Source organism: Cupressus sempervirens, chromosome 5 (assembly GCF_028749045.1).
Source record: "Cupressus sempervirens isolate cs-2001-9-10 chromosome 5, ASM2874904v1, whole genome shotgun sequence".
Lineage (NCBI taxonomy): Eukaryota > Viridiplantae > Streptophyta > Pinopsida > Cupressales > Cupressaceae > Cupressus > Cupressus sempervirens.
Genome location: NC_143122.1, coordinates 367980113 through 368005288, shown reverse-complemented (window position 1 = coordinate 368005288; position 25176 = coordinate 367980113). Strand labels below are relative to the sequence as shown.

Genomic DNA, 25176 nt, shown 5'->3' with positions numbered 1-25176 from the left:
GGAGCATATAGAGGATATGATTCAGTCAACCTTCGGTGATCTCAGTCATATTGATTCAGAGGGAGTAAACCATGTTGAGATAGATTCTTTAGTGATCAACAAATTGTAGCAATCAAGAGGATTGTGATTCATGAATATACCTCGTGACTATGTGATTTTAATGGGGATACCCCTTGTGTGCATCTTGAGGAAGTGACGACTTCCAAATAATGTCACTTGTATTTGCAGGAGTTACTGTAAGGTGACGATCTTACAATAACTTGTATTATGAAATCAAACAAATTGAGTATATGGTGAATGTCTTGCATCTCAACATTCTGGGAGGTCATTACTTAGAGTAATTGGTGAATATCATTGATATTCAGGGAGGCCAATGCTCTTAGTATTAGATGTAATCATAAACCTTATTTTGAGTATTTGGTGAATATCAATGATATTCTGGGAGGCCAATACTCTTGATATCAGATGTGATACCAAACTTTATTTTGAGTACTTGGTGAATATCATTGATATTCTGGGAGACAAATACTCTTGATAGCAGATGTGATGTCAAAACCTTTTGAGTACTTGGTACTCAAATAGATGAGATTTATTATGGAGAAATAGCCATGGATGCAGACCGTGCAAGAAGTTCTCATTCAAAGCAGCAAAATAGGGAGAACACAATGACAAACATTACATGAGAACAATGAGAACATCCACAAACCGAACCCCGAACCCGAATCGGCAACTTAGATTTGCAGCTAATGGGTTTCTTCCCTGGGGGAAGATCAGAAAGGACCCAAGTGTTGTTCTTCAGCAAGCTCTGGTGTTCAGATTGCATGGCATGTTCCCACTCTGGAATTCCTTTAGCCTCGAAATATGTTTGAGGTTCAAACACACTGTGAATGTTGGCCATAAGAGCAAAGTTAACAGAATCTGTAGTTTTGCTCTTTTTCCGAGCAGTTCTCCCATCAACGAGCTCATCATCATGAAGATCAACAAGTGTCTTAGCCCACCACTTAGGCCGGAGAGGAGAATGACCAACAGTAGTACTAGGAGATGCTTGATCAGTAGGATCCTGATCAGAAGAATCTGGATCAAACTCAAGTGAAGCATCTTCAAAACGAGGTGATCCTGCAAGAGAAGCCGGAGGTGTCTGTACAGGTATCACTGGCAGGACTAGAGCTGGAGGAGCTACTGGAGCCCTCCCATCAGGTGGACCTAATGGAAGCCAAACTCCCAAATCATGAACCAGCATACGCTGGTCTGTTGTATCAGGAACAGGAGAAACAAGCATGAATGGTCCTCGCTGCTCATCAAAGACTACATCGCGGTTGTATATGAGACGAGATGTCTCAACATCAATAAGGCGGTAGGCTTTGTGAAGACTGCTATATCCAGCAAACATCAGTTTCTGACTTTTGGCATCCAACTTGGTGCGTGAAGCATCAGGGATCCAAACAAAAGCAAGAGAGCCAAAAACCTTCAGGTGACTGATTTTGGGCTTACGACCTAACCAGGCCTCTTCCGGAGTTTTACCTTTGACCGCCACTGTGGGTGACCGATTCAACAAATAAACTACAGTGTTAACTGCTTCTGCCCAAAAATGCTTCGGAACATGTCTGTGTTCGAGCATGGAACGAGCCATCTCAGTGATTGTCTTGTTCCGACGTTCAACTACACTGTTCTGTTGTGGCGTGTGGGATGTGGTGAATTGGCGTTGGATGCCATGTGTATCCAAGAAGCTGGAGAAAACATTAGAACAAAATTCTCCCCCAGTGTCTGATCTGAGTAATAATAGATTTCCCAGACTCTTTTTCAACCAAGGGTTTAAACTTCTGAAATACAGTAAATGCATCGGATTTCTTTTTAAGGAAATACACCCACATTTTTCTACTGAAATCATCTACAAACAACAAAAAAAACCTGTACCCAAGAACAGAAGGAGTGGCCATAGGGCCGTAGATATCAGCATGAACAAGCTGAAGGACTTGAGAAGCTTGCCAGGAATCGCCATTGGGGAAAGGTGAGCGATGTTGCTTCCCACCCTGACATGCGTCACAAACTCCAAGGTGTTGGGTTTGAATCTCTGGCAAACCAAGAACAAGCTCATCCCGAGCAAGTTGTGACAGATAATGCACATTTAAGTGCCCATATCGCTGATGCCAAAGTGTGCTGATGGAAGATCGCCGAGCAGCCATAGCTAAGTCTTGAGAATCACCAAAATCAGTAAGTCTGAAAAGACCATGATCCTCAAGACCAACTGCAACAGTAGACTTAGTCGCCCAATCAGTGATGGTGCACTGATGTGAACTAAAGGTGACTGCCAAGTGTGGAGAATGTCGCAGCAACTGACTGACCGAGAGTAGATTTAGTTCCATCCCTAGAACGTAGTACACATCAAGGAATATGAGCTTCCTCCCAACAGACTGAATTTGAATGTTGCCTTTACCAACAACCATGTACTCTTCTCCACCACCAAAGATAACAAAATCTGAATAAGGCTGGTAGTCAGTAAACCAGTCTCTGCGGTGAGTGAAATGTCGAGAGGCACCTGAATCAATGTACCAGGCAGATGATTGCACATGATCTGCGGGTCTTTTAGCCATGAAGGTGTAAAAGGCAGATTCCGCCTGCTCAGTATGCTCTGCACTGTTCGCTTTGGGTTGCGAACCTAATTGCTTAGACTGGGCAACTAAGCGTTTCCGACATGCAACCTTCATGTGACCATACTTGTGGCAATAGTTGCATTGAATGTTCTTCTTTTTGGTACCATCGGATGCTGGAGCAGAAGGCTTCTGCTGAGATGGTTGCTGAATCTTGCCCTTATCCTTCTGAAAGGATTTCGCAGCAAAGGCTTGCTCAGTGGAGGTGGAACTGGAGCTGCTACCGAACTGTTGTTTCCACCGATCTTGCTGAAGTAGCAGGGTGCAGAGATTAATGAACTTTAGATCAACACCAGTAGATGTGATGTTGAGAGTCTCGATAAAATGCTCATAGAAATTTGGTCAACTCCGAAGAGTGATTACCACAATATCCTCTTCCTCCATCTTGCGACCGATGGCAAGTAACTGATCACGGATTTCCTGAATCCGATTCAGGTGTGCCTGGAGTGAGGTGCACTCATCCATGACAATAGAAAACAGAGTGTTTTTCAAAAAGAAGGCTCTGCTCTTGTCGGAAGTCTCATGAAGACCTTTGAGATGTGTCCAGCTTTCGGCCGTTGTCTTGCCGGATGGAATCTGAGAAAGCTGGTCATCAGCTACGGAGAGTTTGAGAAGCATTACTGCCTCTCGATTGTTCAGATCCCACGTATCTTGATCAGGACCCGGAGAAGTAGGACGCTGCTTAACACCCAGAACAAGTTGATCGGTGTTTCGATATTCGAAGATTGCGATGATGTGCTGCTTCCAGGTTCCATAATTGCGACCATTGAATTTGGAATTATGCTCGAGCAGAATATTTGTTAGAGATGCCATGGCACGTTTTTCAATGAAAAACTATGAAAATCTGTGAAGGCACGTTCTTCGAGGCAAAAATACAGACGACCCAGAAGAATCAAAGAATGACCCAGAAGAGAGCTCGAAAAACCTAGAAGGAATCTGCTGTCGTTTTTTGAATCCGCTGGCTCGAAAATCGAGGCACCCAGAAAAAACGGACGACAACCTAGTTGAGCTCTCGAAAAACCCACCAAGAATCTGCAAACAAAATATTTTTTTGACCCCAAAAATTAGGATTTCGAAAAAAAAAAGGCCCTAGCTGAAAAGAGCTTGAAAAAACTTCAGATTTCTTGATAAAAAATGGTTGAATCTGCTTCCTAGAGCACGATGACAAACTGAGACGGCTAAGAGCATGAAGATTTGATACAGAAACATGTAGACTTTCACCCCAAAAACGTGAGTCTGCTAGTCGCGCGACTGTTAGAAACGATCTCAAAAAAAAGGTCTTAGATAAAGATCTGAACCAAAACTGTCGATTCCGCGTCTTTGGTAGGAAGTACAAACCCCTGCAACTACAACATGAGCCTCCAAATCGCGCGGGTGCAGCCTGAAGACGCGAAAATGGAGTGTAAAAAAAAAAGGCGATTTGCAGAGGATGTTAGGCAAAAGAAATCGCAATTTTCAAATACCAGCTGAGAATGGTACAAAACGACCACGATTTTCATGCAATTTGTAGACCCGAGTTCAGACTTTCTCTAGACAGAAAAACCTAGGCGAGTTTTTGGAGAAAATAGCTGAAATAATTTTAGAAAAATTTAAACAAATAATTTCAAGAAGAAATTATAAATTTTAACAAAAAAATTTAAGCATTTAGCTCTGATACCATATTACGAGGTAATTGGTAAATACTTGCTTGTTAATAACAGAGACCGAAAGGTCAATTTATACAAAAGAATGAGACGATGTTTCCTTAGGAAACGATTGTAAAGAATAGAAACATTCTATTCCAGAGAAAGCAAAAAAACAAAAGCAAACTAAAGCTAAAGATATTTACAAGATAACCATTAACTAATAATAGACGTCTCATCTATTATTGTAATAATATATACATACATACATACATATATATACATATACATATATAGATACATACATATATATATATATACATATATATATATATACACACATATATATATACATATGTATATATATATATATATATATATATCTCATATATAACAATAAACTTACACACACACACACACACACATATATATATCAATTATATCTCATATATAATTATATATAGGCTTATCCGACAGAAGCGACCAAACATCAACAATATGCCTCATCATATCTATCATTAAATTTTCCATCTATTTCATTTGCATAATCATAGTTGTCAATTTCTCCAACCACTTTTACTTCTATTGTTTGGAATTCAAAGGGACTTCAATCATTTTGTCCTTAGAATTATGAACTTTTCTTCAGTACTATTTGTATTTCCCTTTTTAATTTTTTTCTTGGTTTTCCAAAAATATAATAAAATCCTAGTCACAGAAAAACTAGCAGTCAATTATCAATAAGAATTTTCCAACTTTATTACTAGCTTACTGTTAAATTTGATTTTTAATGTTCAGATACTCAGGAATCGGCTTAGGTTTATGTCAAGTATTTGGTATTATAAAATTATTGAAGTGCTTTAAATTTGCAGCAGTTTAACACACTGAAATGCCTTTGGAAAATAACCTCCAATCTGCTTCAATTACGGGTTTTCATCTACCAAGCCTGCAAGGAAAAGAAAAGGGTTTTCATCCACCAACTCTGCAAGGAAAAGAAAAGGGTTTTCGTCCTTTATTTTCAGGCCTTAAGGAATTTCATCCTCAGGCTGGTATAGCACAATCTCTGCTCCACAAGAGATGAACCTAAATATACAAAGCTGTTCAAGGATGCATCTCTATCCTCCTTGATTTCTTTTATATCAGACATCCCTTTCTTTCCAAAGGCCACCTCCCTCCCTTTGTCTTTTAGCAACAATCAATTGTAACTAACTTTTTGACTATCCCTTTTAGAACAGGTGATGCTTCCCACACCCATGATTTTAAATTGTTCCTTCTCTTTTATTAAACATCTTAATGAATGGTAATATGAGCCCTTGGAAATCAATCAGCAAGAAACAGAAACCCAGCATTTAGCTCCTTTACCTTTTTGGCTAACACTTGGTTGCACCTTACCAAATGGTTAAAGGAGCATGTAATCTAGTTCCACTCAATTGAGAAGGCCTCACAACTTACTGAGGCAAAGTCAATACAAAGTTTTAAATAATTCGATTAAGGAGTAAAAATAATATTACAGACTAGAAAATTAAAGGTGTCCAATAATATAGATATAAAGTAAATAATTAAAAACATGCCTGTAATAAAACTTTGATGGCAAAATACTGTAGGTAAATAGATCCTTGACACTACATATGAGTGTCCAGTGTGCTGAGACAGTGATATCTTTAAGCTATAAACTTCTTATCTTCACCCTCAATAGTGTCCCCTATATCCGAATTGGGGAAGAATTAGGGGAATGCTACCATGCATCCAGAACTTACCTCAAGATCCTTATATGGGGACACCCTCTACCATTGAGAAAGTATCTTTGTACTACATGTTTTAGTCAAAGAAAAGGCAAGGAGATGCAGCACGATGACTATTTTATTCCATTGTTCAATAAGAATATATTCGAACTCCTTAAAAATGATTCAAAGAGGTCTCCCTCTTTTGCTGCTATAATGTCCCTTATTTTCATAATCATGGAGTCAATATCATATCATGCTTCACCTAGATGTGGCTCATCTATATCAATAAATTTGATCATACTCATGATGGGCTCACTGAAACTAAAGTAATCAATGTTAGCCAACTAAACCATCATCTAGGATTAGCGATCTGACATTTTGTTACTTTTTAACTTTTTTGTATTCGACTGCCTCCATACAAACCAAAGATTGCTGATAGCTGTGGTGTTCAGTACCTCTCCAACCTTCATGTTACCTCTCTAACCCTTCATAAATCATCTCAAGGCAATTGTTTGAGGCAAATTATTGCTCTTCAACATAATGGCCTATTGAAAAACTAATAATAACTAAAATTTCAATATAAAAATTCTCCAGGTTAATACATCCTCTATTTTGTTACTTTAATATTACAATTGAAAAAACAAAAAACTGATTCTTAAAAATTAGAACTTTCAAGATTATTTAAGTTACCTTTAACAGCTCCAATGTTGAAAAATACCTAAAAATGGCTTGTGACAGATGATTAGTCACAAACATCTGAATCTCATTTGCCTTTGTATGAACTTGTTTTATCAACAAAATCTATCTGCCCAAGTGGATTAAGCGAATGAACAAACATTGTCTAGAATATATGATGATAACTTATCTCAAACAACCACCTTGTGGTTATTTTTAAATTGCAGGTTATGACTTAGATAACGCTTTTAAGCCCTGCCAACACCATGGATTCTGTGAGAAGAATCGCCAGGAATTTTGTGTCTTTCACTTGTTGCTCACAATCAACTATCCTCAAAAGCAATGCCCTTGGGGCAAACTATAATTGCATTGATCATGAACCTATTTCTACAAACATTCCATCCAGAATTATGGCCACCCCACTTTCACCCGACAATCCCTAACAGTTTTGTGTTGAAGTAGCTAATAAATGGTTATTCTTAAGCCGGTATGCATTTTTTCATACCCAATTCATTTATAACCTTTAGAAATATCATTAATTTGCCTCACTTTTTCTTGAGGGTATGGAAAACTCACAAGATTGAGAAGAAGCCATCAAAATAATTACACTGCCCAATCAGTTCATTGGCATAATCCATCACCTCATTTGGAATGTCATTTCTGATGTACCCATATCTTTTGTTCTTTTCTAGATAAAATGAATTTCATCTTCTTCTAGAAATGGTGTATCTAAAATTGAATTTTGTGGCAGCCATGATTGGAGTGGAAAACTGACCAACATGTAGCTTGCTAGATCAGTATACTTTGTTGGATAAAGGATGAGACTTTGATTGGGCTTTCTCAAATACTTTCTCTACTTCCTCTTGCTATTGCTTCCTACCGAATTCATTAACCTTTAGAAATATCGTTAATTTGCCTCACTTTTTCTTGGGGATATGGCAAACTCACAAGGTTGAGAAGAAGCCATCAAAATAATTACACTGCCCAATCAGTTCATTGGCATAATCCCTCACCTCATTTGGAATGTCATTTCTGATGTACCCATATCTTTTGTTCTTTTATAGATAAAATGAATGTCATCTTCTTCTAAAAATGGTGTAACTAGAATTGAATTTTGTAGCAGCCATGATTGGAGTGGAAAACTGACCAACATGTGGCTTGCTAGACCGGATTACTTTCTTGGATAAAGGATGGGACTTTGATTGGGCTTTCTCAAATACTTTCTCTACTTCCTCTTGCTCTTTCAGATTTTTTATAGTTGGTCGCCCATGTTTGTTGTCACATTTCAAATCATATTGCTTCATTAGGAATTCCACGCAGACAAACTTTTACACATATATAGAATATTGTATTTGCTTTGCACCCATTGCAGTACTGAGCATAACCCACCCCTGAAATCTGCTCTATCATTATCATGTGTCTTTAAAGCAACAAAAAGAGCCATTTTTCGAAGCCCATGTTGACCCTTATACCACAAGCTAGAAACTACCAACTGCTGTCACTATACCAAACCTTCACAGCTACAAACTTTTAAACAAGCAAAAATCAAGGGGGGAATAACTATGTTAAAGCAGTTAAACAACAACAACAATTTTCAATGAATACAAAAGACCTAAAAAATATTATAAGAACTTACCTTCAATGTGAAAGAACACTGAATCCTCCTTAAGACAAACTCGTTAACCTTCCTAGAAGCCAATAAAGCTTATCGACATAGTGATGGCAATAGAATGAAGTTTGAAACCAATCAAATGTTTAGATCTACACAATGAGAAGCAATGGAAGTTTGGTTGAGAGAAAGGACATGAAGTAACAGTTATTTTCTTTTTCATTTCGTGTTGTTAGTATTGCTTTAGGCTTTACTTAAGTTGCTTTAAAATTTTACATTATTTTTGGCCTATTGAGTTTCATCCATAATAACATGGGGACGCTCCCCCCCCTCCCCCCTTTTGCATCACGTCTTGGAGACGGGGACGTCCCAGTGTTCACTATTTGCTGATTCAACTATTTATGTTCAATGTTCGATGTTCCAATTCAAGGCAATGTTCAAGTATTTACTCTTTTACATCTTTATATCTTATATTGCAATACATCTTTTCATACCTAGCATTTTAAGTACCATATGTATAATATATACAACCCCCCACCATTCCCAAATTAAGGTCCCTCTGTCCCCTTGTGATGGGGGCAAGATCCAAGACCAGAATGAACACAACAGGAAAAGAGAAATATTATTATTAGTGATAATCGGCTACTACATTCAATACAAGGAAAACAAACCCAAGGACATGCCCTATGGGCTTACAATAGTATGATTCTGGAGAAAAAATCCCTCCTCACAGTACCTTCTCTCAAACTCCACTGAGAACTATCTTTACAGTGCCAAAAATGTTCTCAAATAGACCCCAAATGGTTTAGGGTTAGGAATACATTCTAGAATATGTCAATTGGCATCCACTGCCAAAACAAAAGGTTCCAGAAGTCACACTAGAAGTCGGTGTAAAATTAGAAGAATCCAGAAACAGTAGCCCAACTTCCAGGAGGCATAACTTTTGAATCGGGACTCCGATTGACAAACCGTTTACATTTTTGAAAAGCTCTCGAAGTGCTCTATAGCCCTATGGACCAACTTCGCTCGTCCCCCATACGAGGTCGTTTAGTGCCTCAAATCTGACTTTGAAGCACTCTTAGGAGGTCTTCCAGGAAATTTAAAACTGCAATAACTTTCTAACCGTGAAGCCTTTTGACCTTATTCTTTTTCTAGAGCGCTTTAAATTACAAGTATAATCATCCCTCCAACTTACACCCTCTAACTCATCATAATTTTGGCTCAATTACAAAATAACCCATTTTCTGCTTTGACACGTATCCCAAGGTGCTCAAAAACTCTAACCCAAAAAACTAATAGTGGAACTGTGAGAATTAGAACTTTAAATTGACCCAAATGGGTATCTAGAAATGAAAACACATTAAACAGAAACTATCTCTAAGCATTTTTTTTTGGGTGATACAGGATTGCCCTTACACCACTGGATGCTCCTACATCACCTTGCCCTGAAAACTTGTCCCCCCATTCCACCGTCCCCCAGGGAACTGTAACTATGGTTTCTTCCAATTCTTTAACAGGAAATATTTTATTTCCGATCATTAAAGACCCAAGTTTGCCCCAATTATTGGCAGGGAAGACTTTTGGACTAGGATCAAGAAACAAGACAAGCAAAATTACCTATAGATTTAGATAGTTTCTGGACTAGGATCAAGAACCAAGACAAGCAAACTTGGCTATAGATTTAGACAATTTTTTGAAGGCCTTAAAAAATGTGAACAAGCAGCTAACCCACCAGAGCATACTGATGACACATAGACTATGGTCAGAGCCTTCCATTCATTTAATGAAGAGATGCTCCTTATGTTAGACTAAAAGTTGAAGAGATATGAGATCAAAATCATATTCGTTTCCCAAAAAAATATGACCAACATGCTTGGTTCCATCAAGCATCTCCTTGAACCAACCTTGGCATGTGGAATACATTGATTGTATGTATCATAATTCGTACTTTGGAGAGACAAGAAGATCCTTTTAAATAAGGCTCAAGATATGTAACTCGCAATTTCATAGAAATTGAATAAAGACATTTGCTTCAGCGAAGCACACACATAATGTCAGGATCAAGTGATTCAACAAAGCAATAATCCTGGGTAGCGAGGAGCATTATATGAAAATGAAAATTGATTAAACAACTAAAACTTGGAAACATCCTAATCAATTAATAATCTCAACTGGGATGATGGCTTGGCTCCCATTGCTTCATGGAAACCAATTATTTGTATATAAAGAACACAAAATGGAGGATTGACTGTTTAATTAATGTGTTAATCAATTTTCAAAAATAATTATAGTTATAAATTATAATTAATCCCTTTATTTAATATTGTAATAAGATTTAATTATCGTTTGCTAGCATTTCATTTTGGATGTAAGAGTTAATCAATGATATCTATACTCTCCATTGTAATCCAGTTATCCATATAAGAGGCCCAGATCTTCTTTCTTATCATTCATTCTAATGATGAACAAAACATTTGGTTTAAATCATAGATTAGATTTTTTTAAATCCAATCCTTCCAGGAAAACTATACTCTTAATAATAAATAACATTATATGCAAATGGGGTTGCAACCAGAGTGGGATTCCAGATCAGAGAGGCTCAAATTCTTCTTAAAAAATTCACCAAAATTTTATTAAACCTCATCAACAAATTGATATTGTATTGAACAGGGGAAAAGAAAACTCCTTATATAGATTTACAAAGACGATGTTTCTAAAATAAACAATCGTGAACTAAAGATGAAAATAGAAATTACTTAGTAAACTACAGACTAAGATGACCATTAAAGAAACATTACAATAGTCTAATAAAGAGTCTGAATTGCTGCTCCATTTACTTTCCTATATTTTAGCTATAAAAATAGCTAAACAGTAAACTATGTCAGGCACAGCCCATTTAAAAGAATCAATATAATTCTACACAATCTAAGTATGACAATTCAGAAGAGGAATAACCACTGAGTTCGCCAATATAGAATCATATTGAAAATTTTGAAAAGAATATTATATGACCCCAACAGAAAATTTAAGAGATAAACTATACCTGTTCAAAGCTTAGTAGCCTATAAAAATGTTGGAAGACAACATAGCTGGAAAGCACAGGATAAGGGGGGCCAACCTGATTATGATGAAGCCTCCCATGGCAACCCAGGATTGGCAGGAACGGGTTATTTCACTAGAGATGCAATTGGAACATTTTTTATAGCTGGATCTCAGTATTTAGGGATCCACTTGAACAATGTCAGAGTGTGGGAAGCACTCCATGCAGGTCTATATCTCAAATATAATGCTGATTTTCATACCATGCTGGTGGAAGGAGATCCCCAAGTGTGATTAATGCTTTAAAAAGAGAATATTGTCCAATTAGTAGCTTTGTGCACTTTTATAAGAAGCTTCCTATATGTCTAAGTAAATTTGATTCAGTACACATTCAGCATTGATCTGTGAGCCAATATTGGCTCGGCTATCTCAAACTTCTCATTAGAAAGTAAAGACAGTGGGAAGGACTCATAAACATCATAGAAAAGAAAATTCTGTGTACAGTAAAGAATATTGATTAAATAAAATCTCTACTTTTGCTCGCAAATGCATTGATATTGGAAGTGCTATATTGCACGTCAGATCTGATGGTTTGGTTATGTTAGAATTTTGTGCAATCAATGCAGAGTAAAGTGAGCTTTGGAGTTATCAAGTTGGAAGATCTGTGTTGGCCTATTATTTCCGTGTATTGAGTAGACTTTATTTGCATAAGGCCAGGGTCGGATTTGGCATTGTTTGGTTATTTTTGGCATGTTCAATTATGGTGGAGCAGATTATGGGTGTTGTACATGATCCCTTTCATAAAGGGAAGGTTTCTGATCATTTGTTCAAAAAAACATTTCATTAACCAAATGTGTCTTTGCTCAGGCTGTTGAAAGTAGTTCTTGGTACAAATGGTATTGCCGATCCAGGTCAATGTTGTTCTTGCATCTCCATTTGAGCAGATTTCAAAGAAAACAAAGGGATGGTTATTGTCAACACAAAGGTCAAACAATGTATTTAAGAAATTTCAACTTTCGAGAAGGAAGATGATATGAAGTACCGGGCCCTTCCTGGTAACGCACGGGTCCCAATCCGGTTTGTCCCAGGTCTGAATCTGGATGTGATACTCTGGTTTTGGGCAGGGTCCAGCCCACAGCCTGTGGGTTCAGCCTGCCAAACCCAGGAAGTATTTGGAAAAAATTTGCTCACTCGTGGCAGGAACCAGAAAGTGTTTGAGCAATTTTTTGTTTTTTTCACTTATTATAACATTTTTTTGTCTTTTTTGGTCAACTCAACCCCCTAACCCTAAAATTGACCACTAAAAAGACTAAAATGGTGGTGTATGTTGCTATTTTAATTTAATATTAGCATAGTGGTGCATTACAAACTTATTTGCAACTGCCTATATGTATATACTTTTTTTATTTATTTGTATATGTTTTATGTGCAGACGAATCCAAAACAAACTCAAACCCCACCTCCCCAAAACAAAAGTTGATCGAACCTGCAAACCTGAGTCTTGAACCCAAACCCAGATCTGAACCGGGACCAGCAACTTAGCAGTAAAGAGTCATAAGGTTTAGTGCTGGGCAAAGGTAAACAAAGGATTCTTTGGGAGGAGTTTCTCAGAAGGATATTCAGATCTTGAGATGGGATGTGTGTAGTCTAATGGACTTATATCAAGACTTCAGAATGGTTATTAGGCATATGCCTACGTCACATCGCAAAGGTTTTCTGGAAATTTTTAGCATCTACAGTTGACCATATTCTGACAACAATTATTTATCTCATTCTGTGAGGTGCACTGAACTCATTAAGGGTGCCCATATTGCTGGTTTGGAAGTGTCAGTAATTTCATGTCCAACTAAGGCTAAGGGGGTCCCTGTTTTGAGAAATGTAGTCCCTAAGTCAGGCTTATGATCAATGGAGATTTGTGTCATGTGTCACAGGTGTGTCTTGGTGGGGCATTTCTGAGCTGTAATGAGGCGTTTGGATATGTTCTGCTTTGGGATATTTATGTCTGTTTTTCTGCTTCAGTTCCCTCCGTATCCCTTACCATGCCTGGTTTGGCTCTCACTGCAGGATTTTAAGTTTCTGAGCATTAGGCAGTATATGTTGTGTGTGTTTCCTTCTCTGGTCTTTTCTTCTGGGCCTGTCAGGCCCTGCATCAGTACTTTGCACACGAGTTTTGGTTGGGTATAGTTATTATGCTGGTATTGCATTGGGATGGAGCCCCATGATAGAACCCAATATTATATTAATAAAAAAATTTAAAATATGCCAAAGAGATGAAGAAAATCAGCAATGAATCCAAAAAAGCAGCAAATCTTGAGGACGCCAATAGTGCATTTGATACTATGGCGCACAACTGCAATATCAATGTCCTAAAAGGAAACAGATGAAACTAATCTTCACAGGAAACACAAACATGCCTCTTTGAACTTAGAAATAAGGAAAATGGTTGCATATTATTAAGCTACCTATCCTTGCAGCCTTCCAAAAAAAACCTCGAAACCTGTCCAAAAAAACAATATTAACAAAAGATATTGTTTGAATCTACTTTTCTACTTTTGTGTAAGAATGACAAAAAAACAAAGAAAAGATTTAAAGAAATACGCATCCAACGTTCACAAAGGAAAAATGCACAAAATTCAAGTATAAAATAGCCATGAAATAACAGTATCATTATTTAGCATTTCACAGGGTTGGATATATATGTAAACATTCATCGCATTGGACCCAGAGAATGATTAACAGCTAAAATACACTAGGCATTATCCATAAAAATGATACAAGATAAAATCATCTCTAAAGTTATATCATTTGAAACTTATTTAGAAAATTACCTGTAACTATTATTAAGAGTAAGGATCCCAAAGACAGAAGTGGTAAAAAATAGTTATTATTCTCCAGGTATGGTTACTCACTATTAGTCATCCCTCAGAAACATACAGGATACTTCCCCATTTTGATATCTCTATCATGCTAGAGAAGCAAAAACAATACAAGAGAATCAAGATACTGTATGTGCCTAACTTGCAAGTTCAAAAGTACTTGACAATGGTTACATGATTCATTCCCTTCAAATTAAATTTGCATAGAAACGTTCTGCAGTTTTGGAGTCAAAGTTTTGTTTAGATAGTTCTAAATGTCTAAAATTTATAATCAAGCTCTTGTTTTGCAAACTTATATATTTCGTTTGTTCAAAAGAAGATACTTTTGAAAGCCTGGGTGAAAGCATGAAGCCAAAATAATTGACAGCATGCAAAATTGCAAAACAAAATCACGAAGAGAATAAAAATGGGTCAGCTTCAGGAAGTGTCAAGGAGATGAAAAGGTACTCGGCAAATTTAACAGCCAGCTGTGATGCAGTACCAAGAGGAACAGGTGTTGAGCTATGGAAACTCTCATCAGGTAAAACATTTATAGTAGTACATACTACATATCAACCCCTGTAAATCCTCACATTCCCCCTCCTTAAGTCTCAAGATTAATTAGAGAAGAGGCCTTTGAAACTTGGTACTTTATTCTTGTCTAAGAAGATCAGTTAAGAATTAGGGATGAGCCCTCTAGGACTTGGTATCTTCTTGATACTGCCAAGAATATTTGTTTCTGAGCAGTAGCAATAACAGTTGACATCAATTATTATTGCATGGACAAGAAAGCAATAACTTCAGACTTTATAAATTGGGTGACACTGAACACAGGATCTACATAATTAAAAGGTTCTTAATTGCCTCCTATTAAAAATGATAATAGATAACAAGAATATTTCACAGGCAGCCAAAGAGGTTGCACCCTATGACCATGAGATCTTACGATGAATTTTAATGGAACCTCTACCAATAACCTGTGGGTCACGAGACCTGGCTGATCCTTACAGGGCCACAGTAGTAATTTGAAAGAGGCAGAACCCTTTCTATACCAAGAGGATCAAATAATGAGGGAAAGGCTAGGATTGACCAAAGAGCTATGTTACCGGTACAACCCCTCCAGAGCTTGGACCACAGTCCAAGCTTGCCTGGGTTTGGATCTGGATCCAATTTGCTGTGTGTTCCAGCAGGGTCCTAACAATTCCCTACAGGTCCATTCCAGGCAAACCTAAGTCATTGGCAAATACCCACACCAAACGGGCAAATTTAGCCTTTTTTTAATTTTAATTCTTAGATGTCTGCTCTAGTTTCCTTTGATGTATTTTTTACTACAATTTCTCTGATGCTTTATGCAGTGAAACATTCGTTTCTGCAGAAGAGGTAATCAGTACTTGGACATTACTGTCTCTATGCACTTCAAAATCAGAACTTTTGAAGTGATTGTGTTCCTTTATGAGTTATGTAAAATGCCTTACTGTATGGTTTTCTTTTTCTTAGTACATAAGGGGTACTTTATGTTCAATGGAGTGCATTACTCATGGCTTGGATTCATAGGAAGTTGTGACTGCTTTTCTCTTTGATGTCTGCTATTAAAATTAAAAATTCTAGAAAAAGAGAAGTTGTTTATCCTTGACATCAAATTCATGGTCCATCAGACAAAAACCAATGCTGACCTCTATAAGTTCTTTAATGTATTTTCCTTTGTATCTTTTGATTGCTTTTTTCATGGATGTGTGCTATAAAATGAAGATGCTAGATGAAAAAACTGTTACCTCTTCACATGCAATTCAGATTCCATTAGGCAAATATCCATGCTTTGTGTTATATTGTCCTTTGATGCGTTTTTCTAGACTGTTTCACTAGTTTTTGTAGAGTTGTAAATTGTACACTACATAGTGCGTCCAATTCTATGCTTACGAAGTGCCCATTTTAGTGTGTGTTCATTCCTCTAGGCATTATAGGACTTTTACCTCAACTTAATTAATGTGGGCCCTTAATTATAATTGTTCCCTCTTTAATTATTTCATTTAATCATTATCGCTTGTGTACATAGGCCCCATTTCATTAAAAGTGGTCTTTTGTATGTTTCAATTTATCACACCTCAATCCCACACACGTTTTGAGTATCCCCGTGTCCATATTTACACCAGATTCAAATTTGAGCCTCAATTGGCTCGTCAAGGGCAGCCCTGGATGTAAGTCGCTCCCTACATTATAAGGTGTCCCTTACGTTGTAAACTGGGCCCAAATTGAAATCACAATGAGGTATTTTTATTTTAGGCGGGATTCTGATTCCATGTTGGCCTCCTCTGGGTTTTGTGCCCCAAAATGGCTAGGTGAGCTATAAGTACAAGGCTACCTCACTCATTTTGGCATCCCATACATTGATAATCAAGCAATCAATCTATACACAAGCATTTGATCAAGCATTCAAGGAGTAGTCAAGCATATTCAAGCAATTAAGCAATTCATCTCATGATGGTGGTAAACCTAGCAATCATTATGCAAGCATGTCTTTAGTGATGGTCTTTAAGATCTTTGCAGATTCATGCCATTGCATCGACACTTGCAATTTCATTTCAAGAAGTGCTTGCACTATCAAGGTATAAAACACTTATCCAAGCATCTGCTACTAACAACACACTTTTTCATTTCATGCAATATCTTTCATTGATGATCAGCTGGATTAAGATAACTGATAGGTGTTTGTGACCAAAAAAAATTGTTCAAAATTGATTTGGAGTTGACAGATGTGCAAATTGATAACATCTTTCAGAGTTGACAGAGTTTATGGCAGCAAGTGTTTGGCATGATCAGGAGATCCTGCATCTTTTCAATTCATCAATTCCCTCTGCTTGCTAGAAGACAGTGTGTTCTTTTGGCAGCTTGTACAATCTTCTATCTTGCCCTGGGATTGTGTCTCGGTTATACAAGTCATTTGTATCTTGCCCCAAGGTTGTGCACCTTAGCCTACAAATCCAAATCAGAAGCAAAAAGTTTCCTTGACTTCGGCATTGTATTCAATTCTATTCATATAGTAAGTGTGATTCTCACCATGGGTTTTCCCACATTCGGTTTTCCACATTAAAATCTGGTGTCAAGGTGTTTATGTGTCCATTGCAATATCTTTCATTGATGATTAGTTGGATAAAGATAACTGATAAGTGTTTGCGACAAAAAAAGTTTAAGCTTTGTTCAAGATTGATTCACCCAGCCTTCCCCCGCTCTTAGTCTTGTGGTGTGTTCAACAGTTTTAAACTCTGAGCTGCTATGAGCTAATTAAATAATGTCTTTAGACTCGGACAGCTGTAAGAATAACTCCTTTTATGTCATCTACTTTTGCACTTCTTGTGACCTAAAATATGAAAAATAGAGGAGAAAAAAAAATTAAAAACGCATTGTGCCTTGAGCCATTATTGTATATAGTAAAAAAAAATTATACTTTGTTTTTCCAATGCTTATATGAGTTCCTTTAGTTTATATAAGGAGGAGTTTAACATGTAACGAATCCAACAATTGGCAATAGAAGTAAGAGAGGAGAAAGAAAAGCTTAAGGGGGCACCCAAAGTTGTAATTTAGTTGGGGGTGTCATAAATTTCAATTGCCATTCTAAGATTGTGGAAAATGTTGTCAAAAGACCATTTTATAAGAAAACCTATTTATTGCAACTTGCAACAAGATTACATGTCAATATAATTGTTAATTCAAAGGAGCCTCGCCAATAGAAATGCCTTTTTGTGCCCTTAAAAAGTATGGAAGAATTAGAGAGTAACACATGCCTCTGCTGCATCATTGTTAAAGAGAATGGAGTCATTTCAGCAAATGGTTGAGTTAATATAATTGTATATGGTGAATTTTCCATACATGCAGTTACCTTGGCACCAACACTTCCTACTAGAACCACTAGCAATCAAAGGTAAACTTTCAAGGAAAAGTAAGGCTACAGGTTCAACTCCAAAGCTATGGTAGATATGTTGAATGAACATTTCAAAGATAAGGCAAATAATGTTGTCACAAATTCTTCCTTGCCAATGGCATTCCATTCCTTGTTTATCCTTATTTGTATAAGACACATCCAAGATTGAATGAGTAGGGCCTTTATCATATGTCACCACTGGAGACAAAAATGATAACTACTATCTTGAATACTAACTATTCCAAAACAAATTTACCACAAAGGAAATGAAGGCCACATAGTGTTCACATGAATGCGACAATATCATGGATGGGTGGACAGGCATTAGAGAATGTTCATTTGCCAAAAATACAGTCACATGTAATGATGACCATTAGTTCCTCATAACAATTGGTTTTCAAATTATTTCTCAGAAATGTCATTGGAGCGATTGGCCCTTACGATGTGCTAGAAATTGTGGCAGATGTGGCATATCTGTGCACAATAACCAAGCATCTCATTAGGGCTATCTGCAAGCATATCTATTGAACCCTTTGTTGTGGCATACCATGAACAATGCACTCAATGCCATTAGGAAAAATTATGTGAATCATATTAGCTGTAGTTGATGTCAAAAGTATGAATTTTCATCGATCTCCATCACAAGGAAAAATTATGAATTAGCTGTAGTTGATGTCAAAAGTATGAATTGTCAAAAATTATGAATTAGCTGTAGTTGATGTCAAAAATTAGCTGTAGTTGATGTCAAAAGTATGAACTGTGGCATACCATGAACAATGCACTCAATGCCATTAGGAAAAATTATGTGAATCATATTAGCTGTAGTTGATGTCAAAAGTATGAATTTTCATCGATCTCCATCACAAGTCATGTACACTATTTCAATCCTTCTCCTAGAAAGAATTTATCGAACCCATTGAAACCATAAATTCATCCTATTTCATTCTATTAGAGAGGATAATTGAGTTGCAAAAACCCTTATAATTATCAAAAGTATGAATTTTCATTGATCTCCATCACAAGTCATGTACACTATTTCAATCCTTCTCCTAGAAAGAATTTATCGAACCCATTGAAACCATAAATTCATCCTATTTCATTCTATTAGAGAGGATAATTGAGTTGCAAAAACCCTTATAATTAATAAAAATGACACGAGTGGAATTGGCAGACCAATTCAAAAACAGAGCAATGGTGAAGAGTGAAGAAATTGGTGAAAACCAAAAAACTTTTGGTCAAATGCAAAATATATGAGTTGTCATATCCCCATTTTTCAAGTTAAATATGTTGAGTTGTGTAGCTGCGATATACATCTTCAAGCATTCTTCTTGTTCACTTTGTTGGTCTCTGCTTCCATCTGGTTATTCTTCTACTTCTCTTTGTGGTTCTGTTGCACAGATGTTGTCACTAAGTTCATCCTTCTTCTCGTCAACTACTGGTCCTATTGCCTTGGTTATGGTTTCCTCATCCACCATGTGAGTATCACGGATGCTTCAGCTGACTCAGTTTTTGCATTATCATTCTTTGATGATTTGGCATTTCTCCTGTATGTCTCTGCTGACTTGAAAGGCTCTCAATGTAGACTTCAGCTATTGATATAGTTTGTCGTTGATCTTCACATGTCATTAATGATCGAAATTATGAGACATGTTGACCCTGTGCATCCAAGATGTCGTTGGTTTCTCTCCTATCTTGACTGTTTTGTATTCTGATTAACATCGGCTTCTACGGGAATGTATCCTCAGTTTTTCTCTTAATTGTGTAGGTGCTGGAGAGCTGGAGAAGTATAATTCAAGCATAGAGACATTGCACAGCTTTTTTTTCTTCTTAGCAGCTGTAATACACATGCTGAAAAAATAAGTTCACAGGCGGTGGATGTATATTGTCTACTCTCTTGTTGTTGTCTTATGAAAAAGAGATAATTGCTCTGCTCGTTTTTTTGTTTTCACAGTGATCGACATCAAATATATTTATTTGTGTCTATTCATTTGTGAGAAAAGGAAGTTGTCATTGAGTTGATGTCAATTGTGCTGTAACTGTCGTGCATATTGAAAGCTCTACAATTTGCAGAGATACTGTAATCTTTGCTAAAAGCATATTTAAATAAAGGGACTGATTTGAGGGCTGGATTGTTTCTCACTGAGGAGGGTTTTCCCCAGGGTAATTGCTGTACTGCTTCTGATTATTCTGTGCTTAATTTTTATTCTCTGATTGTATCACTTCTAGTTCTTAATCTAACAAAATAAAATACGGTAAGTCTGCCACTCCAAAACTTAGGGATATACAAGTGCATTAAAAGCATGACCAAATGAAGATCACTGTCCAATAAAGAGACTACCTCTTCCAATTCTACAATGAACACATTCAGACAGACATGAGGCAAAGGTGGGAGTAGCTCAACATGTCTTTGCACCTAGCTGCCTATGCACTGAACCCAAAGTGGTGTATGCAAAGGCTTGGAGATGATGAGGAACTTTGCAGAGGCAAATAAGAAGATGAGTAATACAAAGGAAGCGACATTATTTTGACACAAGTAGACCAAACTTAGAGATTTTAGCACAAGAGAACCTAATGAGTTGATGACGATTGTATGGACCTCCATCATAGATAGTCACACCACCCTTGTGGCTCTGTTCACAAGTTTGTAGTTCCTCTATTATTGAGAGGAAGTAGTCTGCATGCAGTTTATCCAGTCTATCAAGACAAACAAGCTTACCTCTAATAGGGAAAAGAACCTTGTGCTTTAAACAAGACTTTGCATCTCATAGACCACAAATGATTGCATACAAGGAAAATCCAATAACATTATGGGATGTAGACTGAGGAGCTGATGTGAATTGGTAAAGATTAGGTCATTGAAGTATGGGTTCATTCTAGTAGAAAGGATAATTGAGTTGCAAAAGCCCTTGAAATTAACAATAATGACGCAAGAGTGGAATCAGCAGACCAAGTAAAAAACAGAGCAATAGTGAATAGTGAAGATATCGGCAAAGAGCAAAACTTTTTGGTCAAATGTTGAAGATATAAACTCTGTCACATCCTCACTTTTCAAGTTAAATAAAATATGGCAAGTCTGCCACTACAAAACCTAGGGATATACAAATGCATTAAAAGCATGGCCAAACGAAGGTCGTCGTCCAATAAAGAGACTACATCTTGCAATTCTTCAACAAACACATTTGGCCAATCATAAGGAAAAGGTGAGAGAAGCTCAACATTTCTTTGCACAAAGCTGCCTATGCACTGAACCCAAAGTGGTGTCCACAAAGGCTCGGAGACGAAGAGGAGCTTCACAAAGGCGATAAAGAAGATGAACAGTACAGAGGAAGCCACATTATTTTGACACAAGTGGACTAAATTTAGAGACTTTAGCACAAGAGAACCTAATGAGTTGATAACGATTGTATGGGCCTCCATCATGGATACGCACACTGCCCATGTGGCTCTGTTGACAAGTTTGTAGTTCCTCTATTATTGAGAGGAAGTAGTCTACATGTAGTTAATCCATTCTATCAAGACAAACAAGCTTACCTCTAACAGGGCAAACCTTGGGAATTACACAATACCTTGCATCTCATGGACCACAGATGATTGCATACAAGGAAAATCCAACAATACTATGGGATATAGACTAAGGAGCGGATGCAAATTGGTGAAGAGTAGGTTGTGGAAGTATTGTTGGTTGGGGTCTAGTAGCAGGAGCTAGATGCGTCTAGCAACTACAGCAATGAGTTGTATGCCACAGCATTTGCATCGGAGGATGAGTTAGATCAGCTGGAGGGCCCTATAATTTGTATCTTAACTACATGAATAACATGAATATTGGCATCAGTTGATTGTCAATTCTCAAATTTCTTGTGAGTTTCAATTTTTTTTACTCATATTGTTTATAACAATGATGAATTGTATTTTCTTTTACCAAGTTTTGTGTTTTATTTTTAAAATATTGTCTTTTTATAATTTGTATCTTAACTACATGAATAACATAAATATTGGCATCAGTTGATTGTCAATTCTCAAATTTCTTGTAGGTTTCAAATTTTTTTACTCATATTGTTTATAATAATGATGAATTGTATTTTCTTTTACCAAGTTTTGTGTTTTATTTTTAAAATATTGTCTTTTATAAACTACTTTAATAGATGTTCCCCCACTACATCTCAGAAAAAATATCTGGAAAGAAATAAAAACAGTACCATCCCAAAAACTAAAAGAAACACAAGTATTTGAAGCTAGTCCTTCGAATGACAAATGAGGCCAAAGCTTCTCTGGTGACTGGCACTATCTAGGCCTTTTGTAAGGAGATTATAAAAGACACTGCTCTCAAAGCTCCCAGGTCTGGCAGCTGCTCTCATATTCATTCAAGTGAGTAACTCCAAATTTCCAGAATCCTGGTCTAGAGAATAAGTAATTACTGGTGTCATGTCTGGGTTCAGTGATTCTGCTAAGCAGACGAATTTTCTTCTAAGTAGAAGTAGATCCCATTCAAAAATGCAAGATGATGGCAACTTGGATGCTAGAGCTTTGGTTGATAAATCACAAAACTAGAAATAAGGTATTAGTCCTCTCAAGCACGATGACCTTGACCTGAAAGAATTCAAAACAACCAAAGGCCAAGTTAAAATTTAAGTATGAAACTCTCTCCGGACTAAAAGGGTGATTCTGAAGATGAAAGACTGTATCATGATCTTCAAAAGAGGCAAGGATGACAGTGAGGCCTAAAATCTCTCCAAACAAAAGACGTGAGTTTAAAGAAACAGGGAAAAACAATATTATCCTGACATTTTTTATTTCGTTCTCTGTTTTAGATTATCAATAAAGGACAAAACAAAAGAACAGAGAATTGATGCAGCTAAAAATCAGGAACTCCATACCCCTTGAGTTGATCATTCTCCCATTATGTTGTGTAGGTTTAAAGTAGGGACATGATAAACTGTGTGGCCACCAGAGTTAAAAATGGTTGATGGTTTCAGCAAATTGATGAACAGTGGATGCTGGCTTGAAGTCCAAGACCGCATGCTTAACAGAAATTTTATTGGAAGCACTGTTTTTAAAAGTTATTTTCATGATGGTTTCCTAATCCTGCTATTAGTAGAATGAATGCCGAATGAATGAATTATCATGTCATTGTTTGGAGAATAGTAGCAGTTAGTGCATTAATATTCTGAGTGAGAATAAACTCCATGATGGACAAATATGCGTGATTTTTCTATAAACCTTGGTTTTATGGTCTTCTTGGTGGTATTTTTGCAGGCCAAATCGATGAATTTGGGTACTAGACTAGCCATGTTAGCCTCCATATCAGGGGATCAGAATTATGAAAAAACATAATGTGAACATGTGGCTATCAATTATCATATAGAGAAAATTTAATTAAATTCTCCTCCAAGTTTATATAGAAAAGAGAGACTGAACAAAGTCTTTACGATGGAAGCATCTGGGATCTGCTAAAACTAGAGGCTCAGCCTTGACCATATTAGTTCCATTATTCATCGGCCTTTGTTTCTAAAGTAGAAATGTGAAATCAAAACTAAAATTTACATACACAGTCCCATACGAAAAAGGCTCTATATTCATAAATTTAGGGTATTTAAGATTTTAAATCGATTCAACATATATAAACTCGGGCATATATTGATTTCTTCAGGAAAAAGAGACCTGTCTCTTATTTATCCAAATCACATTGAATAGTTTATTGATACCCAATCTAATCCAAACTTAATTAATACCACTTCAATACTGACCACGCTGGCGACGTATACAAAATTTTGGGAAATCATATGAGAACTGCCTATATTTAAATGTATTAACAGATCGATAAGGAATTAGATTCTGAATACAACAAAATGGAACAATATTCTCAAAACTAACGTACCCTGTTCTGTGCTCGAGAAGAGCCGGAAAATGCATCTTGATATAAGTGCAGGTACATATCACTAGCAGCACAACTATTAAAAAGGACTGGAAATTGAACAGAGCTGACTGCAAGAACGACAAATAAACACCGAGAAAAAGCAATCAAATATGTGATTATTAATGCAGCCATAAAAACACACAATAAAAACATTGGACAAATGGAATAGATATCAGCCATTATTCCCTGAAACAAATATTTACAAATGAATGGACTCACCATTGTTTTAGCCGTTAGATCTGCAACAGTGTGCCCTTGACAGCAGAAGCACTGTAAAATTCAAGAGAAAGTGAGCATGAAATTACTCAAAATCATCGTGTAAGCGATTGAAAGAGAGGGTCTGAGTAAAGCAAGTTTGGAGGCTGTTTTATATTGAACGAGCTTTTATGAAAAGACTTCCGAGGTACCGTGTGTAGGACTCTTAAAAATTAGATTTATTAAATTTGCATCAGTCCTCGCAATAATGGTAAACTTAGAAAGTTCTTAATGAATATATGAAGTTTTGTTGAGTGTGAGGTTGAAAAATCTAAAAAGATGATCGTGTTTAAGACAATTTTTGAAGTTTTAGATTCTTAGTTTTAAAGGCTGATTTCTATGGAAAACAATTGTATTATAATAATATTAAGTTATTATTCTCTTAAATAATTCAAATTAGCATTTTTTTTAAAAAAATTATAATTAATTTTTTTATAGGTACATCTAAAAAATTATCTTAAATTCTCAAACATTTTATTCATTAAAATGATTTATTTTCAACTCTTATTTATTTTCTTATTAATGTCTCAAATTTTGCCATTTATTAAATTCTTTTTTAACTACAAATATTATAACAGAATTTAGACAAACTAAGCAAGTCTATCATTCATCAATTAAGTAGGCATAGTGTCAAGGGAAAGGTAGATGTTGACACAACATGTGGGTTTGTAGTAGAGTGTGTGGCATCTTCCTAATGGATGCATTGTTTACATTTCCTCCTCTTCAATATTTGGTTAAGACATTCTATCAAACACTCAATTACCTTGCTATGCTTCCACTTTTTGAATAGTTTATATTAGAACATTCTTTAGCACAAATAAGGAGTATGTTGGAAAAGGTTATCGAATTTGAGTTCATTATTTATTTATTTTTAATTGATAATAGCTTGAAGCTAGATTTGACTTCATTTTTGTTGTTCGTG

The 25176-nt window shown here is 36.5% G+C and overlaps 1 protein-coding gene across 1 annotated transcript in view; it reads right to left on the bottom strand.

Annotated features, from left to right (window-relative positions):
- Positions 1–24467, bottom strand: part of LOC149556273 (kish-A-like protein) — a 60944-nt gene extending 36477 nt beyond the window's left edge. Inside the window, exons 1-3 of the mRNA XM_089830474.1 lie at positions 24219–24467; positions 23961–24067; positions 13777–13811 (exon numbers count right to left, since the gene is read on the bottom strand). Coding sequence (XP_089686600.1) covers positions 13777–13811; positions 23961–24067; positions 24219–24221 — 145 coding nt within the window. The 5' untranslated portion in view covers positions 24222–24467. The remainder of the gene's footprint in view (positions 1–13776; positions 13812–23960; positions 24068–24218) is intronic.
- Between the last annotated feature and the right edge of the window lie 709 nt (positions 24468–25176).